This window comes from Sceloporus occidentalis, unplaced genomic scaffold (genome assembly GCF_023333645.1).
Source record: "Sceloporus occidentalis isolate IW3139 unplaced genomic scaffold, rSceOcc1.0.p SCAF_16, whole genome shotgun sequence".
In the NCBI taxonomy this organism is placed as follows: Eukaryota; Metazoa; Chordata; class Lepidosauria; order Squamata; family Phrynosomatidae; genus Sceloporus; species Sceloporus occidentalis.
This window is the reverse complement of record NW_028316996.1, coordinates 6,841,041-6,858,677: the sequence shown is the minus strand read 5'-3', so window position 1 is coordinate 6,858,677 and position 17,637 is coordinate 6,841,041. Positions and strand designations below refer to the sequence as shown.

General features: G+C 40.7%; 1 protein-coding gene across 1 annotated transcript in view; it reads right to left on the bottom strand.

Annotated features, from left to right (window-relative positions):
• The window catches only part of LOC149302976 (colorectal mutant cancer protein-like), a 133,241-nt gene that overhangs the window by 103,711 nt on the left and 11,893 nt on the right, over nt 1–17,637 (bottom strand). Inside the window, exons 2-3 of the mRNA XM_089481729.1 lie at nt 10,847–11,085; nt 10,052–10,260 (exon numbers count right to left, since the gene is read on the bottom strand). Coding sequence (XP_089337855.1) covers nt 10,052–10,260; nt 10,847–11,085 — 448 coding nt within the window. The remainder of the gene's footprint in view (nt 1–10,051; nt 10,261–10,846; nt 11,086–17,637) is intronic.

Genomic DNA, 17,637 nt, shown 5'->3' with positions numbered 1-17,637 from the left:
AAAAAAATAAACCTTGACCATTCTTTTAATAAAGCAATTTACACGTTCTTTTCCTCTGGAATTCTCATGGACAGTTGTTCTGCGGTCGCCGGGTTTAAGTATTTATAAAGGGCTGACTGTATTCATGGATGAGATCTGATGATAAAGCACCCATGGGCCGGTGTTATGCGAGCACTAAAATGCCACAGCTCATGCATTTACTTAAAAACAAGTGTTTACGGCAAGCATGTTACAAACCGTGTCTTTTTCTGTAAATGGATGTGTTAGTCCAAGGCTTATTTGGTAAAATAAAACAGATTCACCCAAAACAATGTATCATTCCAGCCAGTTCTCGTTTACTTTGAGACTTACCGTGGAATGACTGTCCAATTAAAACCACTGCTAAAAAAGCATTAAAACCTTTAAAAAAGGGATTACAAACGAAATAATAATTTAGTAGGTCACAAAGCTGCGTTTGACAGAATACACACAAAACGATTGCAACAATAATGACGGCGTGAGTGAGAAATTCAATCTCAACCAGATTTTATCAGAAGCTCATTGGCTTGCGGGAAATTTGGCTGTTCAGAGCGCACACTTTCCCGCTAGCCGTGCTGACATGCGCGAGATTCCCTGTGTGTCCAACAAGTAGCCCTGTGGACATGCACAGAAAACGCACCCACTGATCCCAAACAGAGCACTTTACTGCCTGCGATTTGCGGCTTTAAGAAAGGTGCACAGCCGAGGGAGTGCAATGGCAAGTGCTTTTTATTTATTTTCCTGGTACTTTAATATGATTTCTACATTGGTGGGGCTATACGTGACATGCAGCATTCATGTAAGCCTGAGGGTAAATAATACTTCAAAAGTAACACGGAAATTTCCTTTAAATTGCTTCTATTCTAAAACATCTATCAACTATACGCAAGGCCTTTGTAATAATTCCATTACTTAATTGAGTCAGGTTATATTGCATATTATTAATAGGAAACTTAAGATATGTATAGTATGTATGTAGAGCGCGACACAGAAGCATCTACATTACATCCCGCGTTTGACTTAAAACTCTGATCACCTTACTTACGGCAATATAAAAATAAACAATATAACACAGCCTCGTAACCACGTTAAATAGCAATGATTGTCACAGATAGCTTTACCGTGTAAGCAAGTGATGTAAGCCGCTTACGGGTCGATTATCTATGAAGCCCCCTCAGAGTGTATGGAAGGGTAACATATAGATTCCTCATAGTAATACCACTATGATGTATTAGAAACATAATGAATTGTCCCATAACACAGATGTGCTTTTACAGTGTGCCAAACCCATTTAACCTGACAGAGAACCGTGCTTACTATACAGCTTTCAGTATATTATAATCTCTGGGGGGTCAGTGGCATATTCATAATTAATATACCAAAATGTCTAAACATTAATAACGGGTATACTTTGCATCATAATGTCATTTTCAGATTAAGAAGGGGTTTTTTTATTGATGGGTACCGGTTAGTCTGGCAGCACAGGGGGTCTATACTGTAACTGGCATTTTTTACACTCCTGGAATTATTCTGCAGCATGCTAAATATACAACTGCAGATATATCAGACTACTAGGATTTCAAGGTTCCTGACAGTCTGTGACATCATATCAAATTAACTACTATACACTGATGAAATGTTTGCATACAGGTTGTGATGCCATCGCCACGCGGTCTCACATAGAAATGATCTACTAGGTTAAGGAATTATTTGTGTACAAGATGCCACGTGTGTGTGCCTGTGTGTCTGGAAGGACAGCCTTCAGCTTTGAATTTTAATAAAAAGGTTATGCATGATAGACACTTATATTTTGTTACACATGTAAATAGAATCCACACACACAATTTTCATTAATACATCTGGAAGAAAATAAAAGGAACACTGTATTTTAAATCAAATATTCTTGAATGAGCTGCTTCAGCTTAGAAATTCCTAAATACAATTCTTCATTAACAAAATACCTTAGTGTGTAAAAATAATTTATGCCTGATATTTTACTACCCCAGTAATACCTGACAGCAGACGGTGCCTTAATACAGTAAGGGTGTCTTTAGGGACTTAGCTCAGCTACATGTCCTCTGATAGCCAGGGGAACAAATGTTAAAGCACTCGAATTACTTTTCGCACATTCTAATCTAACTGAGAACTTCCCCTAATGGCCAGTAGAGGAATGACAGCAGAAAAGGAATACCATACAAGCAAGCGAGGAACATCACTTGAGGTTAATGAGATTCACTCCTAGGACTGTTCCCAACAAAATTTCTACTACTACTACTACTACTAAAGAGTGAGCTGGCCCCGAATAAGTTTAAACAAAAATAACACAAATTAGTCCATAAAGGTCCTCTTTCAGGGGAAGCTCTCTTGGTATGGCTCTTCTTAATGTTCCAATCCACCTATGGTGACCTTAAGATAACATATTGTGTTTATATATTAAAAAGGGTTTTGAGATGGACATTGGAAAGGCAAATAACATGCCGAACGTGGCTTTATGTTATATAAAAAGTGTCAGTAAAACAAAATCCATTTGCACTGGGATGTAAAATCTCCGTTGTCGCATCCCGACTAGGCCCAGGCACAAAACTGGGGAACATATTGGTGATCTAGCCCCCCCCAAGGTCCTGCCGAACAATGGTCCAGTTGCAAAGGAGATGTTTCATCTTCCCAACTGACCAATTTTCCTTAGAGTAGCCCCTAGGCCCGTGCCTAGTGTTCACAATGGATCCCTCAGCCTTTGTTTAGCAATGGGGCTCATTTATAGAACCTCATCATAATCATGTATAATGTTGCAAGTTAGTAACTTTTTAAATGGGTTTTATAAATTTGCAACAAAAAGGTAAGCATAAATTTTCTTTTTTCAAACAATAAGACAGCGGTAATGTTGTATACATAAGATGCAGACCCCCACTTTCATACATATTTGCCGTTTCTTAAACCTCATGACAAACACAACAATTATCCTGCACTTGGGAACCAACGTTTACTCATTGTGGTGATATTCCTCTTAATAATGGGTTAATAGCTGAACGGCAAAAATTAATTAGGTCAGGGGCACACAAGTCTTATCCTTGCAGGACCCCATCAAAGTCTTTTCCCTTACGAGGCATGGAAACACACCGTTTAATTAAAGTATCAAACTACTTGGCGAGCATCGCGTACTAAGCTCTGTACCCTTGCATTAGGGCAATTAATCTAGAACATGCATGATAAGGACAGCTCTGCAATTCCTGGAAATCCCACTAAGTAGCCAGGAAACCAGTTTCACTTATTAAAACTGATGGCTAAAAGGGTATGTAAAGGGTAATTGCTTACCTAGGAAACAATAATTACATACACCCATATAAATATTTCTGCGTGTATACCTATATTATATATATATATATACACACACATAACTTATAGAGGTACAATAGGTACATGAGTGGGTAAATATAAACAAGTATCTAGTATTTAAAGGGACAGCTAACTGCCCAGCAGCCCCACTTAAAAAAAATGTATACTAAAGTATGAGTATTTTAACCAGAAATAAGTCACTGGGGTCTGTCCATGAAAAATAGCTGGGGAGGGCAAAGGGGAAAATGCATAGGGCAGAGGGGGGATTCTGCAGGGGAAAGCATTATGAAAACTTAAGGGGACCTTTCAGCTATCGTATGCATTTAAAGTGTCCATTCAACTTTCACTAAATTAAAATTGCACAATTGGCAACTGCGTCCCCTTTAAATTCTCCTCTCTTTGATGTATGGAGGGAGTCAGCAGAACCCACTCCCCCATCAGTTTGCATATTTTTTCTGCCCCCTAGCTCCTTGGCTTGCCAGGGGTGCTCTTGGCTGAACACATCTCCTACTTGCCAAGCTGCCATTGCACACGCTTGTTACACTCGCCCACAACCTGCTCCAGCGCTGGCTTGCAGGTCTAACGAGACCCCCATGCGCTGAAAGTGCTTCCTTCCAGTGATGGGCTGCTTCAAGCTCCCAAAACTAGCATGAAAAATCAGACAACTGAGGAGTCTGCACTGCAGCCCTGGAGATCCACCTGCCCCTTCCTCCTCCATAACCTGGAATTCTAGGCTATTTAGCAGCCTGAAGGGTCAAATCCTGTGATTAATGAATTAACCCCATATTATCCCCAAAGTGTACCTGCGCCAGAATTCCAAAAAATCTAAACTTTCAAAAACAATGGCAATTATAAAGTGACAAAATAATTTGATGCTTCACAACCGAGAACTGCAGCTGATTCAACTATAAAATCATATCCAAAAGGTAGTACTTAAGTAAATATACAATGAAAAAAATAGCGACAATTTGTAGTATAAAGGCTTCAAACAAGAGGCAAAGGCACATGTTCGGTGGGCTAAAGAGAAATATCATAGCGTACCGCGTAAGAGTCCATTTGGAGTCCTTTCGGAATACAGCGTTGCTTTAGAAGAACACAAGATTTCAACCATTTCCTATATTATTATTTTTATTGAATTTTAATTCTTTTGGCTGCACTCTACTTTAAACTTTTTAGAAGGAACAAAAATCACCTTCCAATGTCGCCAATGTTTTATAGATTTTTCAGAGTGCATATGTGCGAATTACGCAGAAGTTGTAAGGGTTTGATAGAATATTTTCACATGACACGAATGTTTAAAAAGCTTTTTTTTTTACCCCCGGGCCATTCATGGCTTCATGCTTCTGCAAAAAAGGAAATTGGATATTGGATAATACTTTATATGTCTTATTAGTATTACTACTAGGCAAGGATCCAAAATCAGCTGCATTGCAGTAGGATATAAATTTTACCCTCAGCAGCAATCCCCAAACTGGAAGTGAGCACACAAGGTGCTCTGTGCCACCCGATGCAATATTAATCAGCCTGGTAATTAAAGGAGAGATTTTTATGATTTCCAGATCCAAAGAGAGCGTTACCAGCCATAAAAAAATGAATAAAAAAAATGAAGCGGCTCAAGTTATTTCTTGCTAACAATAACGAGGCAGGACAGCACGTTCGGCTAATTAAAGCTGTAATTTCTTCAACGCTTTAATAACAAACAGGTGGTGAGAAAACCGACTAGAAGGGCGACAAAGCCTTTTCAAGGTATTGCGTGTTTAAGTGTTATAGGCACATACAAAAGCCCACGGTTTTAACCCTTTGACCTCCAAGATGTCTTTGCACTGACATGGTAGGTCACTGTCTCTCTAGCTGCAGTGACCTCTTACTGACTTCTAAGAGAGGGGCATCTGGCACAATTGCCACCATTAAACGGGCCCTAATGGCTTTTTTAGTAGATGTTTTCTGATTAGGGTTTCCTAATATCTATATTTATATATTTATATATCTGACTGCCTATAGCGGTACCTGCAATACGTGAGACGCAGGGCCGGCCTTTGGGGTGTGCGACCTGTGCGACCGCACAGGGCGCCACACTCCAGGGGGCGCCGCCGCCACCGTAGCGTACCGCTGCCGCCAGCAGCGTACCTAGCGGCGGGGGGGGCGAGCGGCACCCGGTGCCGCTCATCAGGGGGGCACCCGGCACCCCTCCAGAGACGGACAGTAATGTCCGCCGCTGGAGGAGCAGGCTCGCAAGGGAGCGGTATCGGAGGTCTTTAGCAGACCTCCGGCTCCCTTGAGTGATTTTAAGCCGGTTCAAGGATCTCCCTTGAACCCGGCTTAACATCACTCAAGGGAGCCGGAGGTCTGTTAAAGACCTCCGATACCGCTCCCTTGTGATCCGCGCGGCAACAGCTGCTGTGCGCCGGGGTTTGTTGTCAGATCCCGGCGCACAACACTGAAGCCGCGCCCACCGCTGTCCGTGCCCTCGGACCCGGAAGAAGACAGAAGAACTGAAGAAGAAGAACGAAGAGGAGGAAAAGGAGCTGTAAGGAGAAAAGAGGAAAGGTAGGAAAGCATTCAGTGAGAGTGGATTGGTATGTGTGTGGATTGGTATGTGTGTGGATTAGTGTATATATGTGTGGATTAGTGTATATATGTGTGGATTAGTGTATATATGTGTGGATTGGTATACATGTGTGGATTGGTATACATGTGTGGATTGGTATACATGTGTGGATTGGTATACGTGTGGATTGGTATACGTGTGGATTGGTATACGTCTGGATTGGTATACGTCTGGATTGGTATGTGTGTGGATTGGTATATATGTGTGGATTGGTAAGTGTGGATTGGTATATATGTGTGGATTGGTATGCGTGTGGATTGGTATGCATGTGGATTGGTATGCGTGTGGATTGGTATGCGTGTGGATTGGTATGCGTGTGGATTGGTATGCGTGTGGATTAGTATATGTGTGGATTGGTAAGTGTGTGAGAGTGACGGGTGTTATGCTGTACCATTTCCAATGTCTTTTTCATGATCTAATTATGCCCTAAAAGTACATCATAACTCCCATCACTCTATACTGTTCCATACAGTGGCAGAGCTGGGAGGCAGAGGCCTTGCACCCCCACCGGAGGACTCCTGAAAGGTAAGTGAACTTCAAAGAGGGAAAGGGTAGATAGTTAGGAGGGGGTAGATAGGGAGAAGGGAGTGAGAAGGGGTAGATATGGCAGAAGAGAGTGAGAAGGGGTAGATAGGGCAATCATACTCCTATCATGCCAAGTCTGCGAGTAAATCCTGGAATCTGGGTATGCCTGGGCATGATAGGAATGTGATTGCTGTTAATCATATATATATGATATATATAGACTTGAAAACCGAAGTTGTTTGTGTGGTTATCTGGAAAGTCCCTGGAGTGCCGGTAACTATTTTTGGACTATATATATATATATATATATATATATATATATATATATATATATATATATATATATATATATATTATTTAATAGTTTTCTCCTATTTTGGTGTGTTACTTACTTTAAATAAAAGTGTTAGATTTTTTTATGGTGTTGGGGGGGGTCATATTCGGTTTTGGCCAGGTAAATGCTGCATTTTCGGTTTCAGTCCAGAATTCGTTTCGGTGCATCCCTACTACTAAGCCAGACAATTAAGTGGTAGGCCTAGACCACATCAATGTTTGGCGTAGTATATGGTGATTGGGGTTTTGTTACAAGTTTTTATTCCTTTCTTTTTTTTGGGATGGGGGGGCGCCAGAGGAGTAGTCCGCACAGGGCGCCAGAACACCTAAGGCCGGCTCTGGTGAGACGTATAAACTCACAGAAGGAAATCAATCACTTAAAATGTCCCAGATACTACTGCAGGGAAGCACGTAATAGATTGTAGTCGATTAGATGTGTCCTGGGGGGGGGGGGAATATCTATGTCAACTTTACTCCTGATGTCATGATCCTTGCGCATGCACACCAGGAATCCATATTCAGACTGTTGCAGTGTTTTCTACCCTGCTGGCTAGGCTCTGATTTGAAGCCTCTGGCACCCCTTTCTGCCGCTGGCACCTGGCATGCAGGACAGGTTATGGTGCCAATGTATGAAAAGAAGAGCTTACGATCGGCATAGACAGTTTGAAGTAATTGTTAGGCAGACTCTGTTCTGTCAGCGACAACAGAAAAGAAGGATTTAGGGGGAAAATATTTCTGAGGATTTAAAGGCAAGCAGGCAATAAAAACAAGGAAGCAGGGTGCTGGGATGTATAGCGAGAGGCATTAGTAGCAGGATGAGGGTTCTGCCACGTTACAGATCTCTGGCCAGATCTCATCTAGAGTATGGTGCACAGTTCTGGAGAAGGATATCGACACATTGGAGAAAGTTCAGAGTAGGACTACACAAATGGTAAGTGGTTTGCAGGATAGAAATGATCAGGAAAGACTAAGGGATCTTAATATGTGTAGCTTGGAGGAAAGAAGAGAGAGGGGAGGTTCTGACAGAAAGGGTTAAATACTTAATGGGGTTTTACAATGCACAGAAGGGAAGTTTATTTCAGAGAAATGTTAGAATAAGAGGTCAATCTAAAACTAGAGGGTCAGAGCTTTAGATGTAACACAACAACACTTACCTACAGGGGGTTTACTCATTGGAGTTTCCACTCACCGGCCTCATATAATGCCTTGTTTAATGATTGATGCTTCTTGTAGGCATTATGCAGGGTCAGCTCATCCCTTCATCCAGCATGGCACAGTTGGTGACCCAAAACCATTATACTGCCAAGACTCCCACAAATCTCACTATGCCGGAGGACTATGGTTTATTACTCAGACCCAGCTTGCTGACACATCTGAACCACGAAAGCTTTATTTTAATTATCATACTATCCACTGTTCATTTTCTGGAACATGTCATATGTATTAGCAAGAAAGCTGACCAAACCCCACTGTGGGCCCACAGAAAAAAAAATAAAAAAATTTGAGGGTTGAATACAGTATTGTATGGAGTAATGTAATTTAAAATTCAAGAAAACCCAGTTTTATCTAATTTTGTTCTAATAAACTTCCTTTATGTGCGGATTTAGAGGCTGATATTGTTGATATTCATGAGATATTTTGGGTGATTTTCCTGCCGACTCCACACTGAGCGGATTCTTTATGGCAATGCTAATGAAGTCTATTCCTCCGCAGACTTGCGTTTCATGGTGTAGTAAGGAATCGGGGTGTAGGCTACAATAACAGAGCTAGAACACATACACATAGCTTATACGCACCTGTCTGAAAATCTTGCGTAACAAAAACAATTATTAAAAAAAACAAAAACAATTCCACATATTTTTGAAAACTATTATTAATGCAATACTAGCAATAAAAAAAATAGCAGGAGTTCACCTTCAAAATGTTTTTACATTCCTTACACATATAATAAATCACACAGGTCACCAAATCACAGCTTTAACACTTCAAGTGCCAGATGGACTCTGAATATTAAACACTGTCTAAAAAAAGTGATGTTATTAACCAATCGGTGCTCGATTCATTCATTAAATTTGCCAACAGGGCGCATTTCAAAGAGAATCACAAGTTCAAAGCAGTCCGAGATACACAGAAATAAAACAGCTGACATAACAGGAACACACTGAAAGTGAAGTGATGACACATGAAAGAGGAAGCTAAACCATCCAGGTGTTGTTATTATTTAGTGATTTATATAGCGCCATCATATTCTGCAGCGCTGTACAATGGGAGAACAGCCGATAACAGGTAGTGTATCACACTCTAATTTGGACTTACAGAAACAAAAGCTAATGAGGGCCCTGGTCAAAGAGCTTAAAACACACTTTTGTTTATTTCCTTAATAAACATCCTTAAACTACAAGTTTTCTACTTACACAATGACAATGCTAAATCTTAATTTCTCTTAATTTATTGTTAGATGCAACAAATTATTAAAGAGGTCAACAAAAAGCATTCGTGTTTCACGCACGGGGCACTTTGGTCATGACTAGGCGAAACAAACAGACCAAGCATTGTTTTTGATTATACAAAAATATTCAGATTTTAATAGCCAGCACAAAATAATAACGGTCGATACATAGATTTTTTTTCCCCCAATCTCACAAGTGCCAATTACCAACAGTTTTTTTTTTTCAGAATTATACTTCTGCCACGTTGAGGCTGAAATCCCTAGTGATTTAAACAGAGGTTTTTTGTAACGAAAATCCATTACATTGGAAAAACCCTACAATGTGTGTTAGATTCCCAGTACCGGGGCACAGATGGAAAGCTTCCGGGTATTACTAAAATGAGAATCATCATTCATTCTAAATCAAGGAGCCACATCAAAGTTAACAATGAGGCACATATTGATGCACTCTGTGCTCAGATGAAGGACCAGACTTGGTTGTTATGCACATAGGGTAATAAGAGCTGGAATAACTGGGAATGCATTAAACCACCATGAAAATAATTTGGTTTTGGAAGTAATACCAGAGCATATCTCAGTATACCCAGGAACCGTATAGGCAAAACCTGAAGACTCCAGGAGAAGACCCAGAAGACTTGCAGGGTCCTGACTTGCCCCACTCCCAGCCCATTTCACCCTTATATGGGAGTGTGTTCCGTGATGTCAGCAGGAACGCCCACTGACATCAGAACGCAGGCTTCAGATGCAAAGGGGAAAGACCCAAAGGAAATTAAAACCAAACTTACTGTATTTGCCAGTTCTAGGTAGCTTCCCCCGACATTGTTGGTAAGACAAGAGGTTTGAGAAAGGAGCCTTTGAAGTGCTGCTTGACTGCTAGATTTGCCTCCGAATTCCAGAAATTTCTGCATGATTGAATGATTGGGTGGCTCAGGGCTCTGGAGGTCTCGTGCTCCCGAGTCATACTCCCAACTCTCTCTAGCTGTAGATAAGGCACCTGTGTCAAAAACAAAAGAAACTATTTGCTTCCATAACCACAGGGAATCGCCCCATGATACCAGTGGATTAATGTATGTATTTATGTAAAATATATATGCATTACGCAATCTATAACATTTTTATAGGGTACACTTTTTAATGTTGGAAGGTTTTAGGACAGGGGTGTCCAACCTGCGGCCCTCCAGCTGCTGCAGGACTACATCTCCCATAATGCTCATTCAGCTAAGGGGCTGGCTGAGGAGTATGGGAGATGTAGTCCTGCAGCAGCTGGAGGGCCGCAGGTTGGACGCCCCTGTTTTAGGAGGTGGAGGCAACCATGGAAGTGGAGGCGGCTGGGGACACTGCCCTTGGCCAAGACTAGGGCGGCACTAAAATTAAATACAACACTGGGTATAAGGTGATCTGATAGCTGGAGTGTATTGAATGCCAATAATTAAGAGTCGTAAACAAAGTCTATGGTCTGATATGGTCTCCACCTAACAGGAGCCCAGGAGCACACAGACCACCTCTCCTTTAGAGTATAGCCCTGTTTGCCAAACCTTGCTCAGAACACGAGGACGTTACTAACACACGTTAACACCCACCTAGGCTGTTTTCACTTCCAGCCGGCCAGGACAGGATTCGGTCTGCAAACTTTTTGTTTTTGCACGAATCGGCGCACAACTCCACTTCCTCTTTTCGAATTTCACGCACAAGCTGCATTCGACACCTAGTGAAGTCTTGGAAGGAGATCTTGCCGCTCTCATCTGATCCGAGCTGATGCATAATCTCAGCCACAGACTCCTCCATGTTCAGCTGGCGACAAACCATCAATAAATCATTCCTAGAAAGAGATTAAATGAACCATTGTTACTGACCCTCTAATGCACACTTATCCTTTAGAAGTCTGTAATTAAATGCCATTAATCATGTCTGGAATCATAGGACAGGAATTACATAAATATACAAATGTTCTTTAGCATACAACCCAAACATAAGTTCCGCTACAATAATTCTGTTGACAGATGTATAGAACAGTTTATACATTTAGATCAGTTACACACATAGAATGTCTTTTTCTTTGTAATTACCCAACAGAGCCGGCACCTAGAAGGAGAACCCGAATGTGCGTCCTAGTCAGGATAATTATATTTGGTCTTCCCCATCAGCTAAAGACTTGCACATTTACCGGAGCACATGATCCAAGAACAGACCCTGTATGGATTTACTTGTCCTTGGAAAGAAGGTAACAGAAGCTGGAAAACATTTTGATTGCTTTGAAATTAGAATAATCCTGAATGTGATTAAATTCTCAGACTCGCCAGTTATCACACGGTCCCCACCTCATCAGATAAACCATCTAGCTCCATGTGGACATAAAACCAAATGAAGGAGTTTCAAAAAGCAAATAATTCTTCCTTCCCCAACTAGCAATTTAGGACCAAATGCCTTATACCTTGACATTTAATACAAAAACCTCACCCAGCAGGTACCCAATAAGCATATGTTCGTATATACAAGACAGAAAACCATTTTTATTCAGTGGTTCATTGGAATACATGTCTAAACATATGACGTAAGCAAGTCTTAAAGTAACGAGAGGGTGGTGGATAAGTGGAACAGCCTCTTAACAGAAATTATAGAGGCTAAAACATAGATGGAATTTAAACATGCATGGAACAAGCATAAAGCTATCCTGAATCAAAGACAAGACCAGGGACTGATTAAGACCCGACAAAGACATCAGGAAAAATGGACAAATGGTTTGTATCTGATGTCAAAATTTGTTTCTATAAAATTTAATCAAACATGCAACAAATTGTAGTCTTATCCCCAAGATTGCATTTCTATTCTTGTTGTATATGTTGGAGTCAATTCTTCATGAGTTCCAAAGTATTTTCATGCATGCAAAGTAGAGCATGCACTATTTAGTTTCTAGAGTTAGAAGATCAGACTTCTTTCTCCATTAAAAACAGAAAAACTTCCAAGTGGCTTTAAATATTCACACAGAATCAAACAAGATAGAGGCCCTGTGAACACATACCCAAATAGGGGGAGTAAAGCATAATTTATTATATATATTTTATCATATACACTTAATAATTATGACTCATTATTTGACCAGAAAGAACGCACTTAGATCTCTCTGGCTTTCGAGTACATCCAGAAGAGCTTTTACGATTAATGTAATGGAGTTACAAGATTTCATATTTACAGCAAATAGAAAAAGTGATATAGAAATAAAACTAAACATTAGGAATAATTGCAGCGGCGATTCATTTATGGGATATTAAACATTTTCTGGAAGGTTAGTCCACATTGGGGAAGCTCTGATGGAGAAGAAGGCTTGACTTGCTTGTAATGTGGAAGCATGAGTAAGTTGTGGGTACTACAGAGAAGATAAGAGGAAAGTCAGAAAACAGATAATTAATTCTCTCATGCAGCCTTTAACCCAGGAAGCTATTTGTGAAACTCTTGTAAGTAGTAATTTTAGCAAGTGTGTGACAACCAACTACAGCTTTTATCTTTAACGGCCACTTCAAATACATCTGGCAGACTAAGCAGAGCCCACTGATTAGGGTTCTACAGCACTGGGAACCTGTGTTAACACTTCCGCGCCGATTACCTGAATGAAGGTACTTAGATAATGCAGCCCCACCGGGAAGCCCAACCACTAAAATCCTTGGAACCATTGAACATTACAACATGTTTAATACCTATGAGAGCAGGTGGGCCATCCGAGAAAAAAATGGAAATAGACTGCAATGGTTGTAATCTATAAAGTATATGTTCTCTACCACATCCCAAACAAATTATTCAAACATTGTAAAGAAAATATATGTCCATACAGCACTGTCCCACCATTTCAGAACACCGTTTGCCAGTACGAGGCATCATACCTCTCCTCCAGTGACGCCCAGCACACGTAATGGGTTTCTTTAATTTAATAAAATACAAACGCTCACAAAACGGTAACAAATATGAATAATGGAGATTAGTCTGAAACCCCTATAGTGGCTAACTAACAATTTCCCCATTTAAGTATAAAAATGGATGGTACGTACAGTTGAGCAGGCTATCAACTTGGTATGAAATATTACTATAATTTAATATACATCTGGTTAAAGACTGCCTTGAAACAGTTTTTACAAATGTTGCACAACTTTTGGATATGACATGATGTGATATACCAATAGGATGCACTGCTATTGTTAAATCGGAATAGAAGAGGGAAGACTGAGCACTCCTAATTGTGTGACCCCGGGAATTTGCCAATTAACCTTGAGATAAAAAAAATAAATCAGTTTCAAATCCGGAGCGTTCACACATACGGGTGTCAGATTAACGACCAGGCAGCCCCACTGATCATCTTCGTGTGCTCTCATCTGCCAGGAGGGGTTTAGGGTTATATGACACTATCTAATAGTGAATTGCTGTATATATTAGCTTAAGGTCCCCACAATCCGGGACAAACTATTTGCAATTAATTATTATTATTCATAGCTCATGACCAACTATTCTTTACTGTTGTGATCCAAGCAGGGAAAAAGGATATAGCAATATTAGCTAGGATGGAGTCTTTAGTTAAAGTTGATACTTTTTTAGGGACATCATAGAAAAAAGTGATATGAAGTCACAAAGCTTTAGGGACCTCAGTGGTCCATCATTAAAATCATTAAATTTCACGCCGTGGCCTCTTAAGTTCAGAAAGCCTATGTAACTGTGCATCTTGATGTGAACAAAAACATTCAAAACAACTGCACACAAAGCTCAATACTTCCCATACTCTGTGTACATTCCTAACGTATGGATTATTGTATTACTTCAGACATCAACATGCTCTTAAATCAGAATTGAACACATACATAATAATATTACAGGTTTAAGATGGGGGGGGAGCCTTATATATACATTTAGACTTAAATATTCCAGACATATGAAACATTTGTATCTATCACATTCTTCTAGACACATATTAAAAAAAGCAAGAATTACTGTTGTAGTAAATGTTACATTATAACAAACTTGCTATTAACCAAAGAAATATGGCAGATAGTTACTAGGATGCCCGCCTGGTGCATAACACCTGACAGATGGCCTCTCTCAAGCCCCCAGTTAAGATTGCATTTATTTTCACTGAAAAGACTGGGAGCTAATGAATTGTTAGTCCTGCGTTGGACAGGACCGTTAGAGGCCTTCAGCTCCACGGCTGGTAAAGAGATGTGCGGACGTCACCGAAGCAATGACCATGGAGCATAGTCACCTGATCCACAAGAGCACGAAAGTCATGTTATGTTTCTCCGCATAGCCCTTACTGCATAATTACCTATATAATCACGTTTACACTCTTGTACCGGCATCGAAACAGCCTTACAGTTGACACGTGCAGAATTGTAGTGATTTAAAGCTGCCTGTTATGAGCTACTTTGAAAAATGAATCAAATTATTATGTTTCAATCATATCGAAGGTTACAAACTGTTATACTTTCACCTACAGCCACTGAAATCCACAATAGGTCACTATTTAAATGGAAGATAATTTGTTAGATACCTGTGAGTTATTTGCTTAAATAACCAGTTTAGTGTCCAAGACAGCCTCGCCAATAAAGAATGCATATTACAGTACCTTGAGAAAAAAAAAAAAATAAAAAAAAAAATTATACTATAAAAGGAGAAGCTCCAACCAGAAACAATAGTGTATAAGTGAAAACAATCACCGACCAATATTAATACCGATTAATACCAATAATGGCACAGATACAACCCACAATGACCCTCTCCAATGCCCAATTCAAGATCCAATAGTAAACGCAGTGGGTAGTTTATGCAAACAGAATAAGACACACAAAAAAAACAACACCTTATAGTATAGTAAATAGAGGCCAGCTGGATGTATATAGTATTAGATTGCACTGGAGAAATGTTGATAGGACAGACTCATCTCAGTAAAAACAGGTTCTTCACTTCCAAATTGTCTAAAAATCAAACCTAGGAGATTCCAATGGTGCAGTATGACAGCAAACAGAAGCAGAGGAATACAAATAGTACTTACAGAAAGAAATGGCACACTGGATTTATGTGCAAATAGCGCTTTGTCTGAGGTCCCAATGAGGTAGATTCCACATGGATAGAAGATGCTGGCGTTTGCAGGTTTAATGTGGTCTGTTGATGTAAAGTGCAATAGTATAGAAGATATGGCACTGAACCATGCTCTGCACGCACTTTACTCTGGCAGAACCGTGGAGCATGGTGCAGCGCAATATCTTCTATACGACCGCGCTTTACATAGGAAAATGTTCATATTGAGCTCAATAAGAGCTTTCTGCACGTATCGGGGAGCTGATGGGAGCACATGCCACAAGATCTGTATAGCTGAACAGAAAATAGCTGGAGGGTGGGAAAGGGTCAAAAGCTTATGCAAGAGGGACACTGCTGAAACTAAGGGACCACACATGCATACATACATACATGTGATGGCAGGAGTATCCTTAAATATTCTTTAACATATACCCAATGAGCAGGCGCTTAAGTATAGGACATCTATGACATACTATGCTTACTGCAGCCGGGTACATGTATCACAAATGTAACCCACTTTGCAGTCTCCAGTGGAGTAAAAGCGAGCTACAAATCGATAGAGAATTTTACTTATACGTCATATGAAGCACTATTCCAGGATAAACATCTACAGATGCACTCAACATGCCATATGGAGAATGTTTATTAGCAATGCCCCCAAGATAATGGTCATCCAAGAGAATAGTCCGTGTTTAGCTTTTTACCAGTTAAACATTTGGCTTTGATTTTAGCTAAACATGCAATCTACATTATGTCCTTCCTTTCATTTAAAAAAAAAATAATTTTTTTTTTTTTAAATGAAAATAAGTTGCCTAGCTGCTTTTCAATGAGGGTCCTACATCTCAAAACTAGTACAGACAGGTCTTTTTCACAAATAATTATATTACATAGGCTTTAAAAACACAGCTCTCCTACATTATTTTTTTAATTAGCCAACTATTTATTAGTTTTGAGAGAACGTAACATGTCGTAGCAAAGAACCGAGGACTGGTTCAACACAAGTTCATCCACCAAGTTCAACTTGTTAACTAAAAACATATATACATTTTTAAAAGAACCAATACAATATCCAACCACACAAATACATACGTCTAGATCAGGCTAAAATTAAGCGCGTTCCTTAAAGAGGGATACAAGGTAAAAAGAGGCTGTTCTTTTATTCTTAAAAAAGCGCAATTTATGACCCGTATTACTGTTCTAAATGTAAGAGGAGCTCCTCAATGAGTCTCTAATGGTTTGCATATAATAGCAGCTTAACCTGAAGGGTATAGAGATCTAATACACTACTGCGTGCCTAAAGAATTGAATTGGATACGCTGTTCTTTTCCAGCTGTGGTCAATCTGTGTGTATCATTATTCTCACACATTAAAGTTACCGTATTTTTCGCTCTATAAGACGCACCTGCTGATAAGACGCACCTAGATTTTAGAGGAGAAAAAAAAGGAAAAAATATTTTGAGCTAAAAAATGGGCTAAAATATTTATTACAATAACTGAATAAGCTATGAACACAGTAAGACACACACAGTAAGACAGACACAGTAAGACACACACAGACACAGTGAGACACACACACACAGTAAGACACACACAGTAAGACCTCCCTCCCTAACCCCCCCTTCTCAGGATCTCCCCTCTAACTCCCTAACCCCCCCTTCTCAGGATCTCCCCTCTAACTCCCTAACCCCCCCCTTCTCAGGATCCCCCCCCCGCCCCGGTCACTTACCTTAAACTCCTGTGTTGGAAGCGTGAGGCGTTTGTCTCGGGTGCCGGCGCTTCACTGCTGAGCGCCGGCGTCTGACGTCATATGCCGGCGCCCAGCGTAAAGCGCCGGCACCCGAGACAAACGCTTCCAACACAGGAGTTGAAGCGCTGAGGCAGGCGGCGGTGGCGGCCGCCGCCAGCAAAGGATTCCTGTATATCTGTCAGGCAGGGGGGCCCGAGAGTTGCCGAGCGGTTGTCTTCAGCAACCGCTCGGCACCCCTTGGGCCCCCCTGACTGGCAGAAATCCAGGACTCCTCTGCTGGCGGCCGCCGCCGCCTGCCTCAGTTGCGACCCCGGATTTATCGGCGTATAACACGCAGGTAGGGTTTAAGCTCCGGATTTTAGTTAAAAAAGTGCGTGTTATACGCCGATAAATACGGTATATCGTTGCCCCCCCCCCTCCCTCCCTCCCTGCGTGCGTGCATCTTCGCTCCATAAGACGCGGCTGATTTTTCATCCTACTTTGGGAGGAAAAAAACTGCGTCTTATGGAGCGAAAAATACGGTATATCCCCTATACTGTGAACTACCGTGCCGTTATTGGGCATTTATGT